Consider the following 15,394-nt stretch of genomic DNA (forward strand, 5'->3'; position numbering starts at 1 on the left):
ACATACCTGTCTTTCACTTGTGGTATCATGCTTTTCAGGAGGTTGTCTTCCTTAATGCTCTGGTCTGTGATGAGCATCTCTCTTACTTGCTCCTTGTACACCTTGCAATCCTATCAAGGCACTTATCACACTATATTATAACTGCTTTTTAAAATGTCTCCCCCGGGGCACCTGGGTGGCTCAGTCGGTTAAGCCTCTGACTCTTATTTCAACTCAGGTCATAATCTCACGATTTGTAAGCTTGAGCCCCCACATCGGATTCTGTGCTGACAGCATGGAGTCTGATTGGGATTCTCTCTCTCTTTCTCTCTCTGCCCTCCCTGGCTTGTTCTTTCAATAGAAAAATAAATATTACAAATATTTTTAATAAAAAAGTAATAAAAGAAAATGTGGCTCCTATTAAGTTGTAAAACCTTTTAGAGCGGGAATCACACATATCTTGTTAATTGTTGAATTCCCAATCCATTTTTCAAAGTTTAGTAGATGGTAAATGTCCAGTAATTATTTGCTAAATAAGTGACAAACTCTCTTAAACAGATTTACCTGCTTTCTATATTCTTACTTAGTTCATTCTTGGGAAGACTTTTCAAGCAATACTTAGCTGATAGCAATTGGCAGCAGTCCAAAGATAAGAGGGAAATGACACACTCTCACCTGTTATTCAGAAGTAGGAACTTAGCAGTCATGCCCCAGAAGTATCCCTGAAAGTTCATGACCAATTATGAATGGAGAGATTGTAGAATGGCATTTGAATTAAATTACTGATTGTAGAATGGCATTTGAGCCAAATTACTGAAATGTGTCTTATCTTGTTCCCTGAATGTCAGAGTTACAACTCAGCTTAAGATACTTGAAATTTACCATCAGAGACACAGACTCAGAGTTGGAAAGAAATTTGGACTGGACTTGGGCAAAACATACTGGGAGGAAATATGTTTGAAATCATAACTCAGGCCATACCAACACATATTTCCATTTAAAGATCTTTCCTGTACTACTGTGATATTAGAAATTAGTAGAAAGACTGATTCACAAAAGTATATGAAATAATGTGGAAAGAGTCATATATAAACATATTCTTTTAATTATCGCTATGGTCATTGCTATGAGCTAGGTGCCCAGACCAGAAAGGTTATTCAAGGTAGATTAATGATTGCCCAGATAGTCACAGTGATCTAGGTCAGATCCACTGAGCTAAGGTTATTTTACTTTATGTTATTATCTCACCTTTTACCAAACTAAGGAAAACATACACAAGAAAATAAGGATACAGCCTCCCAGGGAGGCTTCGAAAAAGTGCCACCTTATTTGGTTTTCTCGATCTTGTTGATGATAGAAGGAGAATGAGACTGCTAGTTCGGAGGAATCCAGAAAGCTGGGTTAGCTAACTTTTATACCCCTTTATTCTGGGGAAGAAAGAGAAAGTCATACCTTATCTTTCATGCCTAGCTCCCAGGTTCCCTTAGAGTTTAATAACCTAACTTCTTCCAAGTTTAATGTACTGCTACACTTTCTTCTGGGTAAAGAGTACATCTAATTGAGGCTTCTGATTTTTAGATAATAATAAAATTAAGACCCTGAAGATTCTTAAATGACACCTCTTTGGTGATATCCTCTTCGATCCTGCTCTCCCCCAGGCAGAAAGCCTACTAAAAGCCATGCTTCTTTATTTGCACTTGCATAGTCTGGAGTGGATTTTGCATTTAGCTCAACAATTAAATTTGTTTCTACCCAGTCACACAACCTGCTACTGATATGCGGTCATGTGAAATGTATTATGAGTATTTTATGAAACAATCAATAAATCTCTGTGTTGAATAATGTTAGTCGGAGTCTAAATGTCTTGCTAAGGCCATGTTTCCCCAAGGACAGTCACAGAAATTTCCAGGCAGATGGTTGTTCCAATGAAGAATAACATAACTATAAATCCTATACTATATTGTTATCACCATTACACATTCTTCCTCCATCTCATCTACCCCTCACCGCAACCTTTGAATATTTTCTCTAGTAAAGAAAAGGGCTGTAGATCTAAAGATGTCTGAACCAGCATATGAGTGGGATCATTTGGTAAAGACTCCATTTGACATTTGTCTATTTATTTGTCTGTTTGGGTGAAGTGTTATTATTTGGGACTGATAGTGGGTGCTTAGCCAGAAATGGAAGGAGACCTACAAGTGACCCTAAAGGATTTTGGGTAATCTCATCTTTGACACTGCTGAATTTTGTTTGCAGAGTTGAAAAATGTGGCTTTGTAAACCTAAGAGTGTCATAAGTATTCAAGGGGTCATTCATCAACCATCTGTTTTTCTCTATTATTTTATTTATTTATTTTTGATCACTCATCCACAGGTGGGTATTGTGTGATTAGAAATTCCTTGGCAACCTTCACAGCCAATTGGTGATGCGGGAGATAAACATCTGAGAATAAGAAGGGCAATTTCACTTGTCAAGCCAGTTGTTCCCTTCAGGAGGAAAAGGTGATTTCCCTTTCACTGGATTGCAACACCAGGAACTGAATAGCTTTATTTTAAAGCAGAATTAACTGCCTATATATTACTAGTCTTGAGAAAAGCTCTTATTTGTAGTGTTGACTTAAACATCCCTAAAGGTGAACCAGAAGTTCAGGATTTTTTCAGAAACTCTGAAATAGACTTTAAATTTCTGACACTTAGAATGCACCATTATTGGTTATGTAGAAAGTGTTTTCTTGCTGTTGGAAGAAATTGTAAAACACATAATGTCAGAACATTTTAAGGCACAGCCTCAGGTTCGTCTCAGTGCTGCCAGGGAGACACAGTAGCACTGCCCCGTGCCTGACATACATCCCCCAGCTGAAGCGGCAGCATCGCTACATCTTCACCAGTCTTGCTGGTACCATTGATGATCTTCTTTCCCGTTGTTAATGACTTCCCTGCACAATATCAGCAATGTCCATAATATTAAACATCATCTATATGATATAATGATTTCCAAGTCTATATTCACATTTCCAACAGTTTTCAGAGTCCCAGGTTTATTATTTAAACTGTCGACTGGGCATCCCACCTCTGTGGTACTGCCGTGACCTCATATTTAGGGTGTACCAAACTCAAACTATCATTTCATCTCTGATGAGGGAGCATGGGGAAAGCTGAGGGCAAAGTACAGGCTAAGAGCAGGCCCCTCCCGTGCCCCTTCCTCCAAGGTGGAATATGTGTAATATTCCTCAGACACTCGTGGCTGCCCAAGAACAAAGGAAAGGAAAGAAAGCCAATGGTTATTGATAGAGATCACGGTCATGCAGGGCAGGAGTCTCCTTCAGTTCAAGGTCAGTTTAGTAACTTGCAAGAAAAAGGTAATCTTATCCATAGCCTCATCTCCAGAAACCTATAGACTCTGTTGCCTAGAGTCCTAACCTCACACTCATCAAGAGGTAAGGGGGTGTAAGTGCCTGCCATGGTGATGTGGGGAAACAAAGGCAAATGAAAAATTAAATCTCCTTACTGCCTACAGGCAGACTGACCTTCCTCTAGGAGCTCAGCGGTCTCGATGACAATGCTTTGTTCAGGGGCAAAAGGGAATCTTAGCTTAACATTATCCTGACCCCCCAGGATCCTGTGAGTCTCCTTAAACACATAAAGATTCCTTTGCAAACTTCCTCTATCTTTATTCCCCAAGTATATGTTTGCAGTTATACTCCAAGCATATGGCCCCTGCTATACATCTCATGACTGAGATTTTACTAAATGGTAATAAATGACATTTTCCTAACAACAGCTAGCCCCTCAAGGTCCTGGAAACCTTGCTTCCAAGATCCCTTAGAGATTAACACTGTCCCTAACCCTCTCCCAACCTGAAGGTTTATAAGCAGTCACTCTTCACAACCCAGGTGCGGCTCTTTCTGCCCACAGGCCCTGTCCCCATGCTTTAATAAAATCACCTTTTTGCACCAAAGATGTCTTCAAGAATTCTCTCTTGGCCATTGGCTCTGAACCCCACCATCACTCCAACCCCCGTCAATCTCTATATTCATTTTGTTTTCCATGTCTTGTCGAATTACAATGGCACTCATCATTAGTATCCATCTCACCCTTTCCCACTTCTTCATCTTCATCAAAACTACATCAAGTTCTAACACCTATAGTATAAAAAATGTTTCTTGAGGAGATACTGCCATAGTTCAATCCCTTACCTTTGTAACTTAGAATATTCTCTGAGCAGACATATGTATGGTTCTCTCACCACTATTTTGCTCACTCCTGTTTTCCATGGAGCACAGCCACTATGTCCATCACTCCTCAAAATGACATTCAGTCTCCTTAGCACGAGAAAAAGACTCCTCACAAGCCAACCACTACCTTTTTCAGTCTCCTTATTGAATGTCAGTTCATGCCACCTCCATCAACACTGAACCTATTATTTTAAAAACAGGCGTAATATTTTGTTCGAGTTTTATGATTTTCTTCAAAAATCTGTCACTTCAGAAACAACAAATGTTGGTGAGGATGTGAAGAAAAGGGAGCTCTCATGCTCTGTTGATAGGAACACAAGCTGGAGCAGCCCCTAGAAAACAATATGGAGGTTCCCGAAAAAATTTTTAAACAGAACTAAAATCTGATCCAGTAATTCCACTACTGGGTATCTACCCAAAGAAAACAAAAAACTATTCCAAAAAGATATATGCACCCTTGTGTTTTTTGCAACTTTCTTTACAATAGCCAAGATATGGAAGCCACGCAAGTGTCTCCCCACAGATGAATGGATACAGAACTTGTGGTGTACATATATACAATGGAATATTACTCAGCCATAAAGGAGAATAAAACCTTTCCATTTGCAACACCAATGGATGGATCTAGAGGGTATAATGCTAAGGGAGATAAGTCAGCCAGAGAAAGATGAATACCGTATGATTTTACTCATATATGAATTTAAGAAAGAAAACAAATGAACTAAGAAAAAAAGAGACAAACAAAACAATAGACTCTTAAATATAGAGAACAGACAAGTGTTTCCAGAAGGGAGGTGGGTGAGGCGATGGGTGACTTGATGAAGGAGATTAAGAGTACACTTATCAGGATGAGCACTGAGTAATGTATAGAAGTGTTGAATTGTACACCTGCAACTAATCTAACACTGTATAATAATTATTTGGATTTTTAATAAACACAAAAAAACTGTTACATCAGTAATGGTTTCTTTAATTTCTATAATACCTGGAAAATTCTTAATCATGTTAATATTTCCAACTCAAAACCTTCTTATTAAACTTGTTTCCAGCTTTCCAATTTATCATTTTAATATGATTCCACTGAGCATTGTTCAGAGTTTCAACAGAGGATAATCTTTGTGCCACAGGTCATTGTAATTTATGTTTACATTTCCTGCTGAGTGGACAGTGAACTATTCTAGGAAAGTGGGATTACTCATCTGTTAATCACCAGAACCTAGTGTAATACTAAGTACATCCCAGCATTCTCATGGTGGCCTAGAGCTGTTTATCCTCTGTGAGACTTATCGTGAATGCAATGAATTATTAGTTATTGAGCTTCTGCCCTTCCTCATAGACTGATAGCTCCAAAACTTATATTCACCTCTTCCTTCCTACCATCTACCACAATTCTAGCAGATAGTAGTTACTTAATAAACATGTACTGAATGAATAGTCAGTAGAGGTGTTCCCATAGCAGTAAATACCAATAGCTTAAATAGTTTTGAATCTGTCAAAAGATACTGATGTAATATCTGTTTTCTGTTACATATGCCTTTGCTCAGCAGAAGCCTACTGAGAATTTAGAACAAAGTATATTAATCCACATCTTTTCATATTTTTACATATCAACATATCCTTCAATGTCATTCAATTTATGATTGCTAAGAGAAATTCTTCCCAACCCCATTTACTGTCTGGGAGACCTTATAAAAATTAATTATATTTTCTGATACTGTTTTTTTCTTATCTGTATGATGAGAATAGGTAATACATTTAAAATTGTATTTTCTGAGAGTTGAGTAAGATACTGTCCATATCAGCACCTAGTACACTGCCTGCTATTGTATCAAGTATTCAGGAAATTCTCTTCTCTATCATATCCCTTCCTTCATCTTCACTCTCTCCCTTCCCTCCTCCCATATCTTTCCCTCTTTCCCTCTCTTCCTTTCTTCCTTCATTCTTTTCTTTCTTCATTCTCTTCTTCCTCCTTTCCTCCCTTCCTTTATTTCCTTATCTATAGAAGGTAAACTGCTTTAGAGAATTGTGTCTTACTCATATTTTCATCTCTAGAACTAGCACTTTTGCCCATATATAGCAAGTACTCAATAGATAAGTTTGAATTCATACCTGAATTCTCTGGAGACAATGTTCACCAGATACAATTATATTTGAGGAAAGAGATAATTGGAAAACCATGCTAGTCCTGAGGATAAATGAAAAGAATTGCGTAGAACACACTTTTGTTAGCAGTAAATTCCCTCAATTAACATTAAGATAAACAGTCATTTATTCAACATAAAAGTTTTACATTTGGAGGGACGCCTGGGTGACTCAGTTAAGCGTTCGACTTTGGCTCAGGTCATGATCTCACGGTTTGTGGCTTCAAGCCCTGCGTCGAGCTCTGTGCTGACAGCTCAGAGCCTGGAGTCTGCTTCGGATTCTGTGTCTCCCCCTCTCTCTGCCCCTCCCCTACTCATGCTCTGTCTCTCTCTGTCTCTCAATAATAAATAATTGTTGAAAAAAAATAAAGGAATGGGGTCAAAAAGAAACCTTTTGTCTCCCATTCCTGAGGTCTCTTACTACTTCATTACTCATCCATTATGATTGCTATTGTTATTTTTGCTTGTTTCTTTGTTTTTTGGATGTAGTATTTCCTTTGCAGTGTCGTGGGCCTATTCCTTTTAGAAATAAAGACTAAAACCAATTACCCCTTCATCATACAATGTAACATTCCTCAAGCCAGATGTACTAACTCCATCAATACTTGAAAAAGAAAATATGCTTAGAAAAAAAGAAAAGGAAACAAGACAAGTGGGAAAAATAACACACTCAAGACACAGTCAAGAAGTTGCCAGTTTCTTTGGGTATGGCTCAATTTTCATTTAGAAACATTTTGCAATCAAAATAATGGTGAAGTCACTACTAGGCATGTATACACTTGCACATATATTTACTACATTTTCTTTCATTTTTTTCTTATTATATTTAGGATAGAAAAGGATATTGAACATGGTCAAGAAAATCTCACTAAGAAAATCATCATAAATGTTGAACACGTGTCAACAGTTAAAAGATTGCATTCTGCACTTTACATTTGTAAAAGAGTAAAAACAGTGTCAGTTATCCATAAAATGAGCCTGTACTGAGATATCTATTTCCACCTGTGTTTCGACAGCATCAGATATTGCTACTTTTCTCAGCAGCCTAAAAATGTACCTTTTGGCAAGTGGAATGATCACAGCTTTTTGGTGAGGTCTTTTTCTGCCCAATGCTCATTCCTATCTCTTAATGCTTTTGGATAAGGTGGTCAGCCCTGGGAGGGAAGTGATAAATTAAATGAATGAGCTCTTTGTTTTCTCTTGCTTCCTGTCCAACCTGTGCTGCTCATTCCAAAAACAGAGCAGCATCTAATGAAATTAAGAAGGAAGTTTTTTTTTTCCTTAAATACTTTATTGTCAAGTTGGTTTACATATAACACCCAGTGCTCATCCCAACAAGTGCCCTCCTCCATGCCCAGAAGGAAGTTTTATATAAAGTGACGGCACACCCCCTCCTTGTTCCAGAAGTAATGGAACAGGCTATTCTACCTGTGATTGATGGGTCCCCTGTGACTTGTGCCAAAAAGTAACCGATCCCTCATTGTGGGTGACTATAAAAGCAACAAGGTACAGGAAAAGGCAGAGTAGAAGGAAGAAAAGAACGTGGATAATTGGGGCAGCTAACATCGAATAAGAAGAAAAGAGAGAGAGAGTGACCGAATATTTACCTTGAAGTCTTTATTGTTCAGACATTGGGATAAAATGGTGCCCACCATTTTTCTGGGTGCCTTCTTTCTTCATTTTCCTGCTTTTGTGGCTTCAAAACCGTAAGGAAGTGTATACCCTCTGTTCTTACCATAAGTATGGGCAAAGGGACCTGAGGAAATGTGTGCTGTATCAATATTTGATTCCATTTCACCATTTAAACTTCTGAGACTGAGGGCTGGTTTGCCTTATACATTTTAAACAAATATATGAGAGAATTGAGATCTTTTTCAGAAGATACCCCTCTCTACATACTCAAGTTTATTGCAATAGTATGAACAATGTTTCAGAAATCTTTCAATAAGCTGAAATTATTTCTTGTGCCTGTTCTGCATTTCTGCTACTCTTGTTTAAAGCCTTGGTTACTTTCTTTGCACAGGCAATACATCCTATGGGTCTCCTCGGTGATACAGAGTCATTCTACAGAAAAAGCTTGTCTCCACCTTTCAAACCTTAATGAATCTGTATCCTTGAGTGTTGTCTTAGAATCTGATGGATACAACACCACTATTTTTGACCAGTCTATGGAAGAGAATAACTTCTACGCTTGCGCAGATTTCAAGGTGAGGCACGGAATTTGCCGTTTCCGAACCTCAGCTGGGATGAGGAAATTATTATGTAAAACTTATTTTTAGAGGGGCATCTGGGTGGCTCACTCGGTTAAGCGCCAGACTTCAGCTCAGATCATGATCTCACCGCTTGTGGGTTCAAGCCCTGTGTTGGGCTCTGTGCTGACAGCTCAGAGCCTGGAGCCTGCTTCAGATTCTCTGTGTGTGTCTCTCTCTCTGACCCTGGCACTCTGTGTGTCTCTCTCTCAAAAATAAATAAACATTAAAAAAAGTATTTTTAGAGAGGGGCACCTGAGTGGCTCAGTCGGTTGAATATCTGACTTCAGTTCAGAGGTCATGATCTCGTGGTCCGGGAGTTAGAGCCCCATGTCAGGTTCACTACTGCGGCACAGAGCTTGCCTGGGACCCTTTGTCCCCCTCTCTCTGCCCCTTCCCCAACTTGCGCTCTCTCAAAAATCAATAAGCATTAAAAAATTACTTTTAGAGAGATAACAAACCTTGATTTTGGATAAATTGTGGAAGCTAGGGACTGGAACTAGAGAATTCCTGAGAGGCAAGAAATAAAAGGAAAATTTACCCACGGAACAAAACCTGTGAAATACTACCATTATAATCAAGCACAATCACTGCCTTCTGGATAGAACCGTTTAACAATAATGAGGAAAGAGAATCCAGGTAAAAAGAAGCAAGATTGAGAGTGAGGGCAACACACACACACACACACACACACACACACACACACACACACACACACAGAAAATAGAAGGCTAGCAGACATAAAAATAAGTTTGTTAGAAACTGTCCTAATGCTACCTACAGGAATTGCAAAAAGTGGTCTCCAAGTCTCCCGTTAAGAAATAATATCCTGGGGCGCCTGGGTGGCTTAGTCGGTTAAGCCCCCGACTTTCACTTAGGTCATGATCTCGCGGTTCGTGGGTTCGAGCCCTGCGTCGGGCTCTGTGCTGACTGCCAGCTCAGAGCCTCGAGCCTGTTTCAGTCTGTGACTCCCTCTCTCTTTGACCCTCCCCTGCTCACGCTGTCTCTCTCTCTCCTAGAAATAAATAAAATATTAAAAAAAATAATAATATCCTTTCTAGAGGCTCACAGCCTGAGAAGCCAATGTCAGACCTTGTTCACCAGCTTAATGGCTAAAAATTGTTTCCCCATTCTCTGCTTTTTAACATAAACAGGTTTCTCAAAAGTCCTCTGAGCAGTTGGCTTTTGTGACCTTGCTGGTGAAGGGAGAGACTCTTCAGATCTTTGAGAGGAGATCTGTAGCAGTGATGCCAGAGGAGAGCGTAACCTTTGTGCAGACAGATAAGCCCGTCTATAAATCTGGAGAGAAGGGTAAGTCAGCATTCTTCTTTGCTTTGTATCCATGGCCTTGGGAACACGTTCTTCAAATTTAGAGCGATCCAAACACGTGCATGTCAGTGCTAAGTTTATGCTTAGTGTTACAGGATCACGGATTTCTCGAATTTCTACCAGCTGCCCAGTCAGTTATGTAACAGTGCCCTCCAGCTGCAGTAACTGAATCTTTGCTTCTTTTTTTGTTTTTGTTTGTTTGTTTGTTTTTAAATTTATTTCTGAGAGAGAGGGGGGAGGGGGAAGGGAGGGAGACAGCATGAGCAGGGGAGGGGCAGAGAGAGAGGGAGACACATAATCTGAAACAGGCTCCGGTCTCTGAGCTGTCAGCACAGAGCCCGAAGTGGGGCTCGAACCCACGAACCATGAGATCGTGACCTGAGCCGAAGTCGGACACTTAACCGACTGAGCCACCCACACGCCCCTGACTCTTTGCTTCTTAAACTCGTGCATGCCACGTTTACTCTTTAAAACCTCTAGAGACAGACTTTCATAATAAAATGGATATGAGCATGGGATGTGGAACTAAAGTGTTTGGTTTCACGTGTTGTTCCATACTTTACCAGCTGGGCCAGCTATGTAAATCTCTGGGTAAACTCAGTTCTTTCATCTGTAGAATGGAGAGAATAAAAATGTCTCCCTTCCAGAAATATTGTGAGAATAAAATAAGACAGCCTATGTAAAGTAAGACCTAGCACAAACACTCCACAAATGATATATTTTTATTTTTATTATTATTCATGCTGGTAGAAATAATCACAAATCTGATAACCAAAGCAGAGTTCTTTCTTCTATTTTCTTTATTATTGGAGTAAGTGAAAGGTAGCAGAAAGGACACTAAGCTAGGATTCTGAAAGGGGTGGTTTTTGTTTGGGCTGTGCCAATAAATTATTGGATTTTGTCAAGCAAATTCTGCTCTTTGAGATCTTTAGTTTTCTCATGTGTAAAACTGGGGGGCATGACTTTCTTCTGAAATTACATATTTGTATGATTTATTTTGAAAAGAAATAAAAATTAAAACAGAATTCATGTAGTGAGATTTTTTTTCCTGCCCTGTATTCTCCCTGTACTTATTAAAATGCTATAATGACAGCTATGTATATAAAGGTAGTTAAAATAGTCTTTCTGGAATTCGGCTAAAATTAATTTAATATTTGCTAATATTACTATATTTTTCCCCAAAAAATATGTTTAACTTCTACTATATGTGTTTCACATTTTTCTTTCTATGATTAACTCTGGCACCAATTTTTTATAATGTTTACTTATTTTGAGAGAGAGAGAGAGAAAGCCAGGGGAGGGCCAGAGAGAGGGAGAGAGAATCCTGAGGAAGCTACACTGCTCTGTAATCACAGAGCCCAATGGGGGTGGGAGGCTCAGTCCCACAGCCTGTGAGATCATGACCTGAGCCAAAATCAAGAGTCAGATGCTCAACTGACTGAGCCACGCAGGTGCCCAATGCACCTATTTTTAACGTATCCCTGTGGGCCATTTAGGGCAGAACTTTCCAGTATTATTACTATCAGCTTTGGTAATAATAGAGCATCATAAACACTTAACAGAGGAATTACAAATGTGTAATGAGAGCTCTTTCCAAATGAACCCAAATTGCAAAGGGTCACATCAGAGTTAGGGACACAGGGCAGCATTCTGTGAGAGCCAGACAACTAATTTCTATGTCTCTTTACAAGCAATCATACCCGGGAGAAAAACAACAGGAAAAAATATTATCCCCTCTTCCTCTTTGATTTTAGTTCAAATTCGCATCGTGACACTGGACACCAAGTTCAGACCTGTTGAGGAATTGGTGAGTTCATAATTTCTACAGGTACAATGACTTTTCAGCAAAGTAAACAAATCCATTACCATCTAAAGTGTCACCAGGAGGCTTTCCCTAAGTACAGAAATGGGTTCTAACATGGAATACTGGACAGGTATAGTTTCAAGGCTGACCCCCATATTTAAAACTTTTCGTTACAGTGTGTTCATTTGTACTTTGTTAGGTCTTCTCTTCATATAAGGGGAAACAATGGGTTGCAGGGAACTTGCTTTCCACTTCTCTGACAAGGTTCAGGATCTCACCCATTTGGGGTTGTCTTGGCATTTTTAGCTATAGAAACTTTGTCTTCTGGGAAATTTAAGGCTGTCTCAACACTAAGTCAGACAATCTTAATAATGCAACATCTGGAAAAAAAAAAAAGAAGAAGGAAAGCACTATTGCAATATTAACCTGTGGCTTTTTTTCTTTTCAGTATCCATTGATCACACTTGAGGTAAGCCATCTGCTTTATCACACTCATTATTATTTTTTTTAAACATTTTTATTTATTTTTGAGAGACAGAGAGAAAGCACAAACAGGCAAGGGACAGAGAGGGAGACACAGAATCACAGAATCAGAAGCAGGGTCCAGGCTCTGAGATGTCAGCACAGAGCCCGACTCAGGGCTTGAACCCACAAACCGTGAGTTCATGACCTGAGCCGAGGTCGGATGCTTAATCGACTGAGCCACCCAGGTGCCCCCTCACACTCATTATTTTGAATATTCAGATAAATACTGATATGTGTGTGTCTAGTTTTCATTACATGTAATTAGAAAATAATTGTATAACTGAATTAAATAACTGAAATAAGGGGAGGAGACATCTTTATCTATTTATAATGTAAGGCATCAGCTGAAGATGTAAATGAAAAGCTGCCACTTTGGGTATTGGTCCCATGTGGCAAATGCAGTAATGGGTTTTCACAGAAAATAAAAGATTGGGCTCCTTCCAAGGGAGGTTTATGTTTAAAATTGCTTAGTTTTGGCTGCTGGCCCTTCTCAAAGTTAATTTAAACACACTTGTTTTAAGGAAATAGAAAACATAAACACCTGAAGATTCAAACTAAATTAGGTGACATTATTACAAAAAGGACCCTTGCTTTCAGAAAATAGTTAATGGAGTCTCCAATAGTTCAAATCTCTACTGCAGTGTAGTGTGACTTAACTTCAGATCTTAAGCCTGTCTTTTGTGTCAATCAACTCCAACACATGTATTTTAATTTCTACATGCAATAGGTATCCTTACTATTAACTGAGTCTAAATGTTAATACACTGAATTCTACGTTCATCATTAATACATATGTACGTACATACCGACTCCAAATTGTCTTTATACTTTGAATTTTTTGACTTTGTTACATGGGTGACAAATAGTTCGTCCTTCCAGCAGGACAAATATCAATATTTCATAACCTGTAAATAGTATTATCTTCACATCCTAATTCAGCTAGTGTCGTGTTCCACTGAAAACAACAGAAATCTTGACCAGCATTGGTTTAAAATGTTTTTTTTTTTTTAATTTATTTCTAGGAGAGAGAGAGAGACAGCATGAGCAGGGGAGGGTCAGAGAGAGAGGGAGTCACAGACTGAAACAGGCTCCAGGCTCCGAGCTGGCAGTCAGAGCAGAGCCCGACGCGGGGCTCGAACCCACGGACCGCGAGATCATGACCTAAGCGAAAGTCGGACGCTTAACCGACTAAGCCACCCAGGCGCCCCAACCAGCATTGGTTTAAATGAATAAAAGTTTTATTGTCACAAACCACTACGTCTGAGTGCAGGGACTTTAAGGTGGGGACAGTAACAACATAATATTATGAAGGATCCAGGCTTCTTCTACTTAACCTGCTAAGCCTCCGTGTGTTGGTTTATTCTCAATGCCAGCTGCCTAAGATTCTTTTAGAAATTATGTCCAATCAGTGACTTCTACTTACACTTAATTGGCCAACTTGGTTACACTGGCCATTTAATTGGCCAAATTGGTTACATGGGTCACATGGACAATCTTTACTGAAAGGAAGCCTGGAAAATTAATTTAGGTTTCTAGACTTTATTGTAGATGAAAGAAAAAAAATAAAATTAAGTGAGTAGTAAATAATGTTTTTGTTTCTTTGTAGAAATCTTTTTTATCAGGAACTCTTTAATCACAACTGGTTGATATCAATAAACTTCTAGAACCAAGCTCACATCAGCTGCAATATGCTAAAAACGAATAAAGGAGGGGCACCTGGGTGGCTCGGTCAGTTAAGTGTCCAACTTCCGCTCAAGTCACGACCTCATGGTTCGTGGGTTCGACCCATGTCGGGCTCTGTGCTGACAGCTAGCTCAGAGCCTGGAGGCTGTTTCGGATTCTGTGTCTCCCTCTCTCTCTGACCCTCCCCTGCTCATGCTGCTTCTCTCTCTTTCTAAGAAATAAATGAAACATTTTAAAAATTAAAAAAAAAAAAACAAATAAAAGAGAAAGTGTAGAACTCCCATTAAACAGGTCTTGCATGCAGTGTGTAAATTCATGGCCGGTTTATTTACTGACCAAATAAACACCAGTGACAATCTGTAGAAGTATCTGTTAGAATAAATCCCTCCTTATGCATCTGTTGGCATGGGTCCACTCTACTGTGGAAGGAACTTCTCTGGAGCAACACATTGCGTTTTATTTTTTTTTTAATTTTTTATGTTTTATTTTATATTTGAGAGAGAAAGAGAGACAGAGAGTGAACAGGGGAGGGACAGAGAGATGGAGACAGAATGTGAAGCAGACTCCACGCTCTGAACTGTCAGCACAGAGGCTGACAAGGGGCTTGAACTCAGGAGCAGTGGCATCATAACCTGAGCCAACGTCGGTTGCTTAACCGACTGAGCCACCCAGGCACCCCTGTGTTTTAAATTTTTTAACTATGAAACTCTAGTTCAGAAAGACAAAAACCCAAAGAAGCAGTTAAAGATTATTGTTCTTATCCTTTGGGAGCTTCACAGAGACCTACTGTAATATTGAATTTGTATACCTGAGGAAGTTATGTTATTTTTACAGTGTGAGATATTAGTTCAGTAAAATGGTAGTATTCTTTACTTCCAATAACTATAGAAGTTACTTGGAATAAAAAAGAAAAGGATAATACTCTCCGTGACCTCTGATTTTCTTTCTTCTTTACTTCTAGGATCCTCAACACAATAGGATTTTTCAGTGGCAAAATGTGACCTCCTTTCAAAATATTACCCAACTCTCATTCCAACTGATTTCAGAACCAATGTTGGGAGATTACTCTATTATTGTGAAAGAAAAATCTGGAAAGATACTGACACACCAATTTACTGTTGATAGATACGGTAATTAATTACTACTTATGGTTGTTTCCTTATAAATGAAGAGTTCAGAGGGCTGAACAGAACAATTTTTACATTAAATTTAGGCAAAAGTAGATGAGGCTTGATTCGATTTTCTGCCATTTTCCTTTCTTGGAGTTTTCTGCTTTATCATCTTTCCTTTCTTGTTACTTACTTGCCCCATATCCTTATTCTAACCCCTGACTTTTCTACCTGGGAAATATCTCATCCTCTAGAAACCAATCTTCTAAGATGATGTAAACAATTACAATAAATAAAATGTGACGTTCTGAGTACAGGGAAGAGAAAAAAAAAGACACTGT

General features: G+C 39.0%; 1 protein-coding gene across 1 annotated transcript in view; it reads left to right on the forward strand.

The window, feature by feature from the left end:
• The first annotated feature begins 7,995 nt into the window (after positions 1-7,995).
• LOC120225800 (ovostatin homolog 2-like) overlaps positions 7,996-15,394 on the forward strand; it is a 50,178-nt gene continuing 42,779 nt past the window's right edge. The window contains exons 1-6 of the mRNA XM_039223987.1: positions 7,996-8,060; positions 8,378-8,561; positions 9,758-9,914; positions 11,687-11,739; positions 12,185-12,205; positions 14,906-15,074. Coding sequence (XP_039079918.1) covers positions 7,996-8,060; positions 8,378-8,561; positions 9,758-9,914; positions 11,687-11,739; positions 12,185-12,205; positions 14,906-15,074 — 649 coding nt within the window. The remainder of the gene's footprint in view (positions 8,061-8,377; positions 8,562-9,757; positions 9,915-11,686; positions 11,740-12,184; positions 12,206-14,905; positions 15,075-15,394) is intronic.

The sequence above is a fragment of the Hyaena hyaena genome, unplaced genomic scaffold (assembly GCF_003009895.1).
Source record: "Hyaena hyaena isolate Hyena2069 unplaced genomic scaffold, ASM300989v1 scaffold_1516, whole genome shotgun sequence".
Classification (NCBI taxonomy): Eukaryota; Metazoa; Chordata; class Mammalia; order Carnivora; family Hyaenidae; genus Hyaena; species Hyaena hyaena.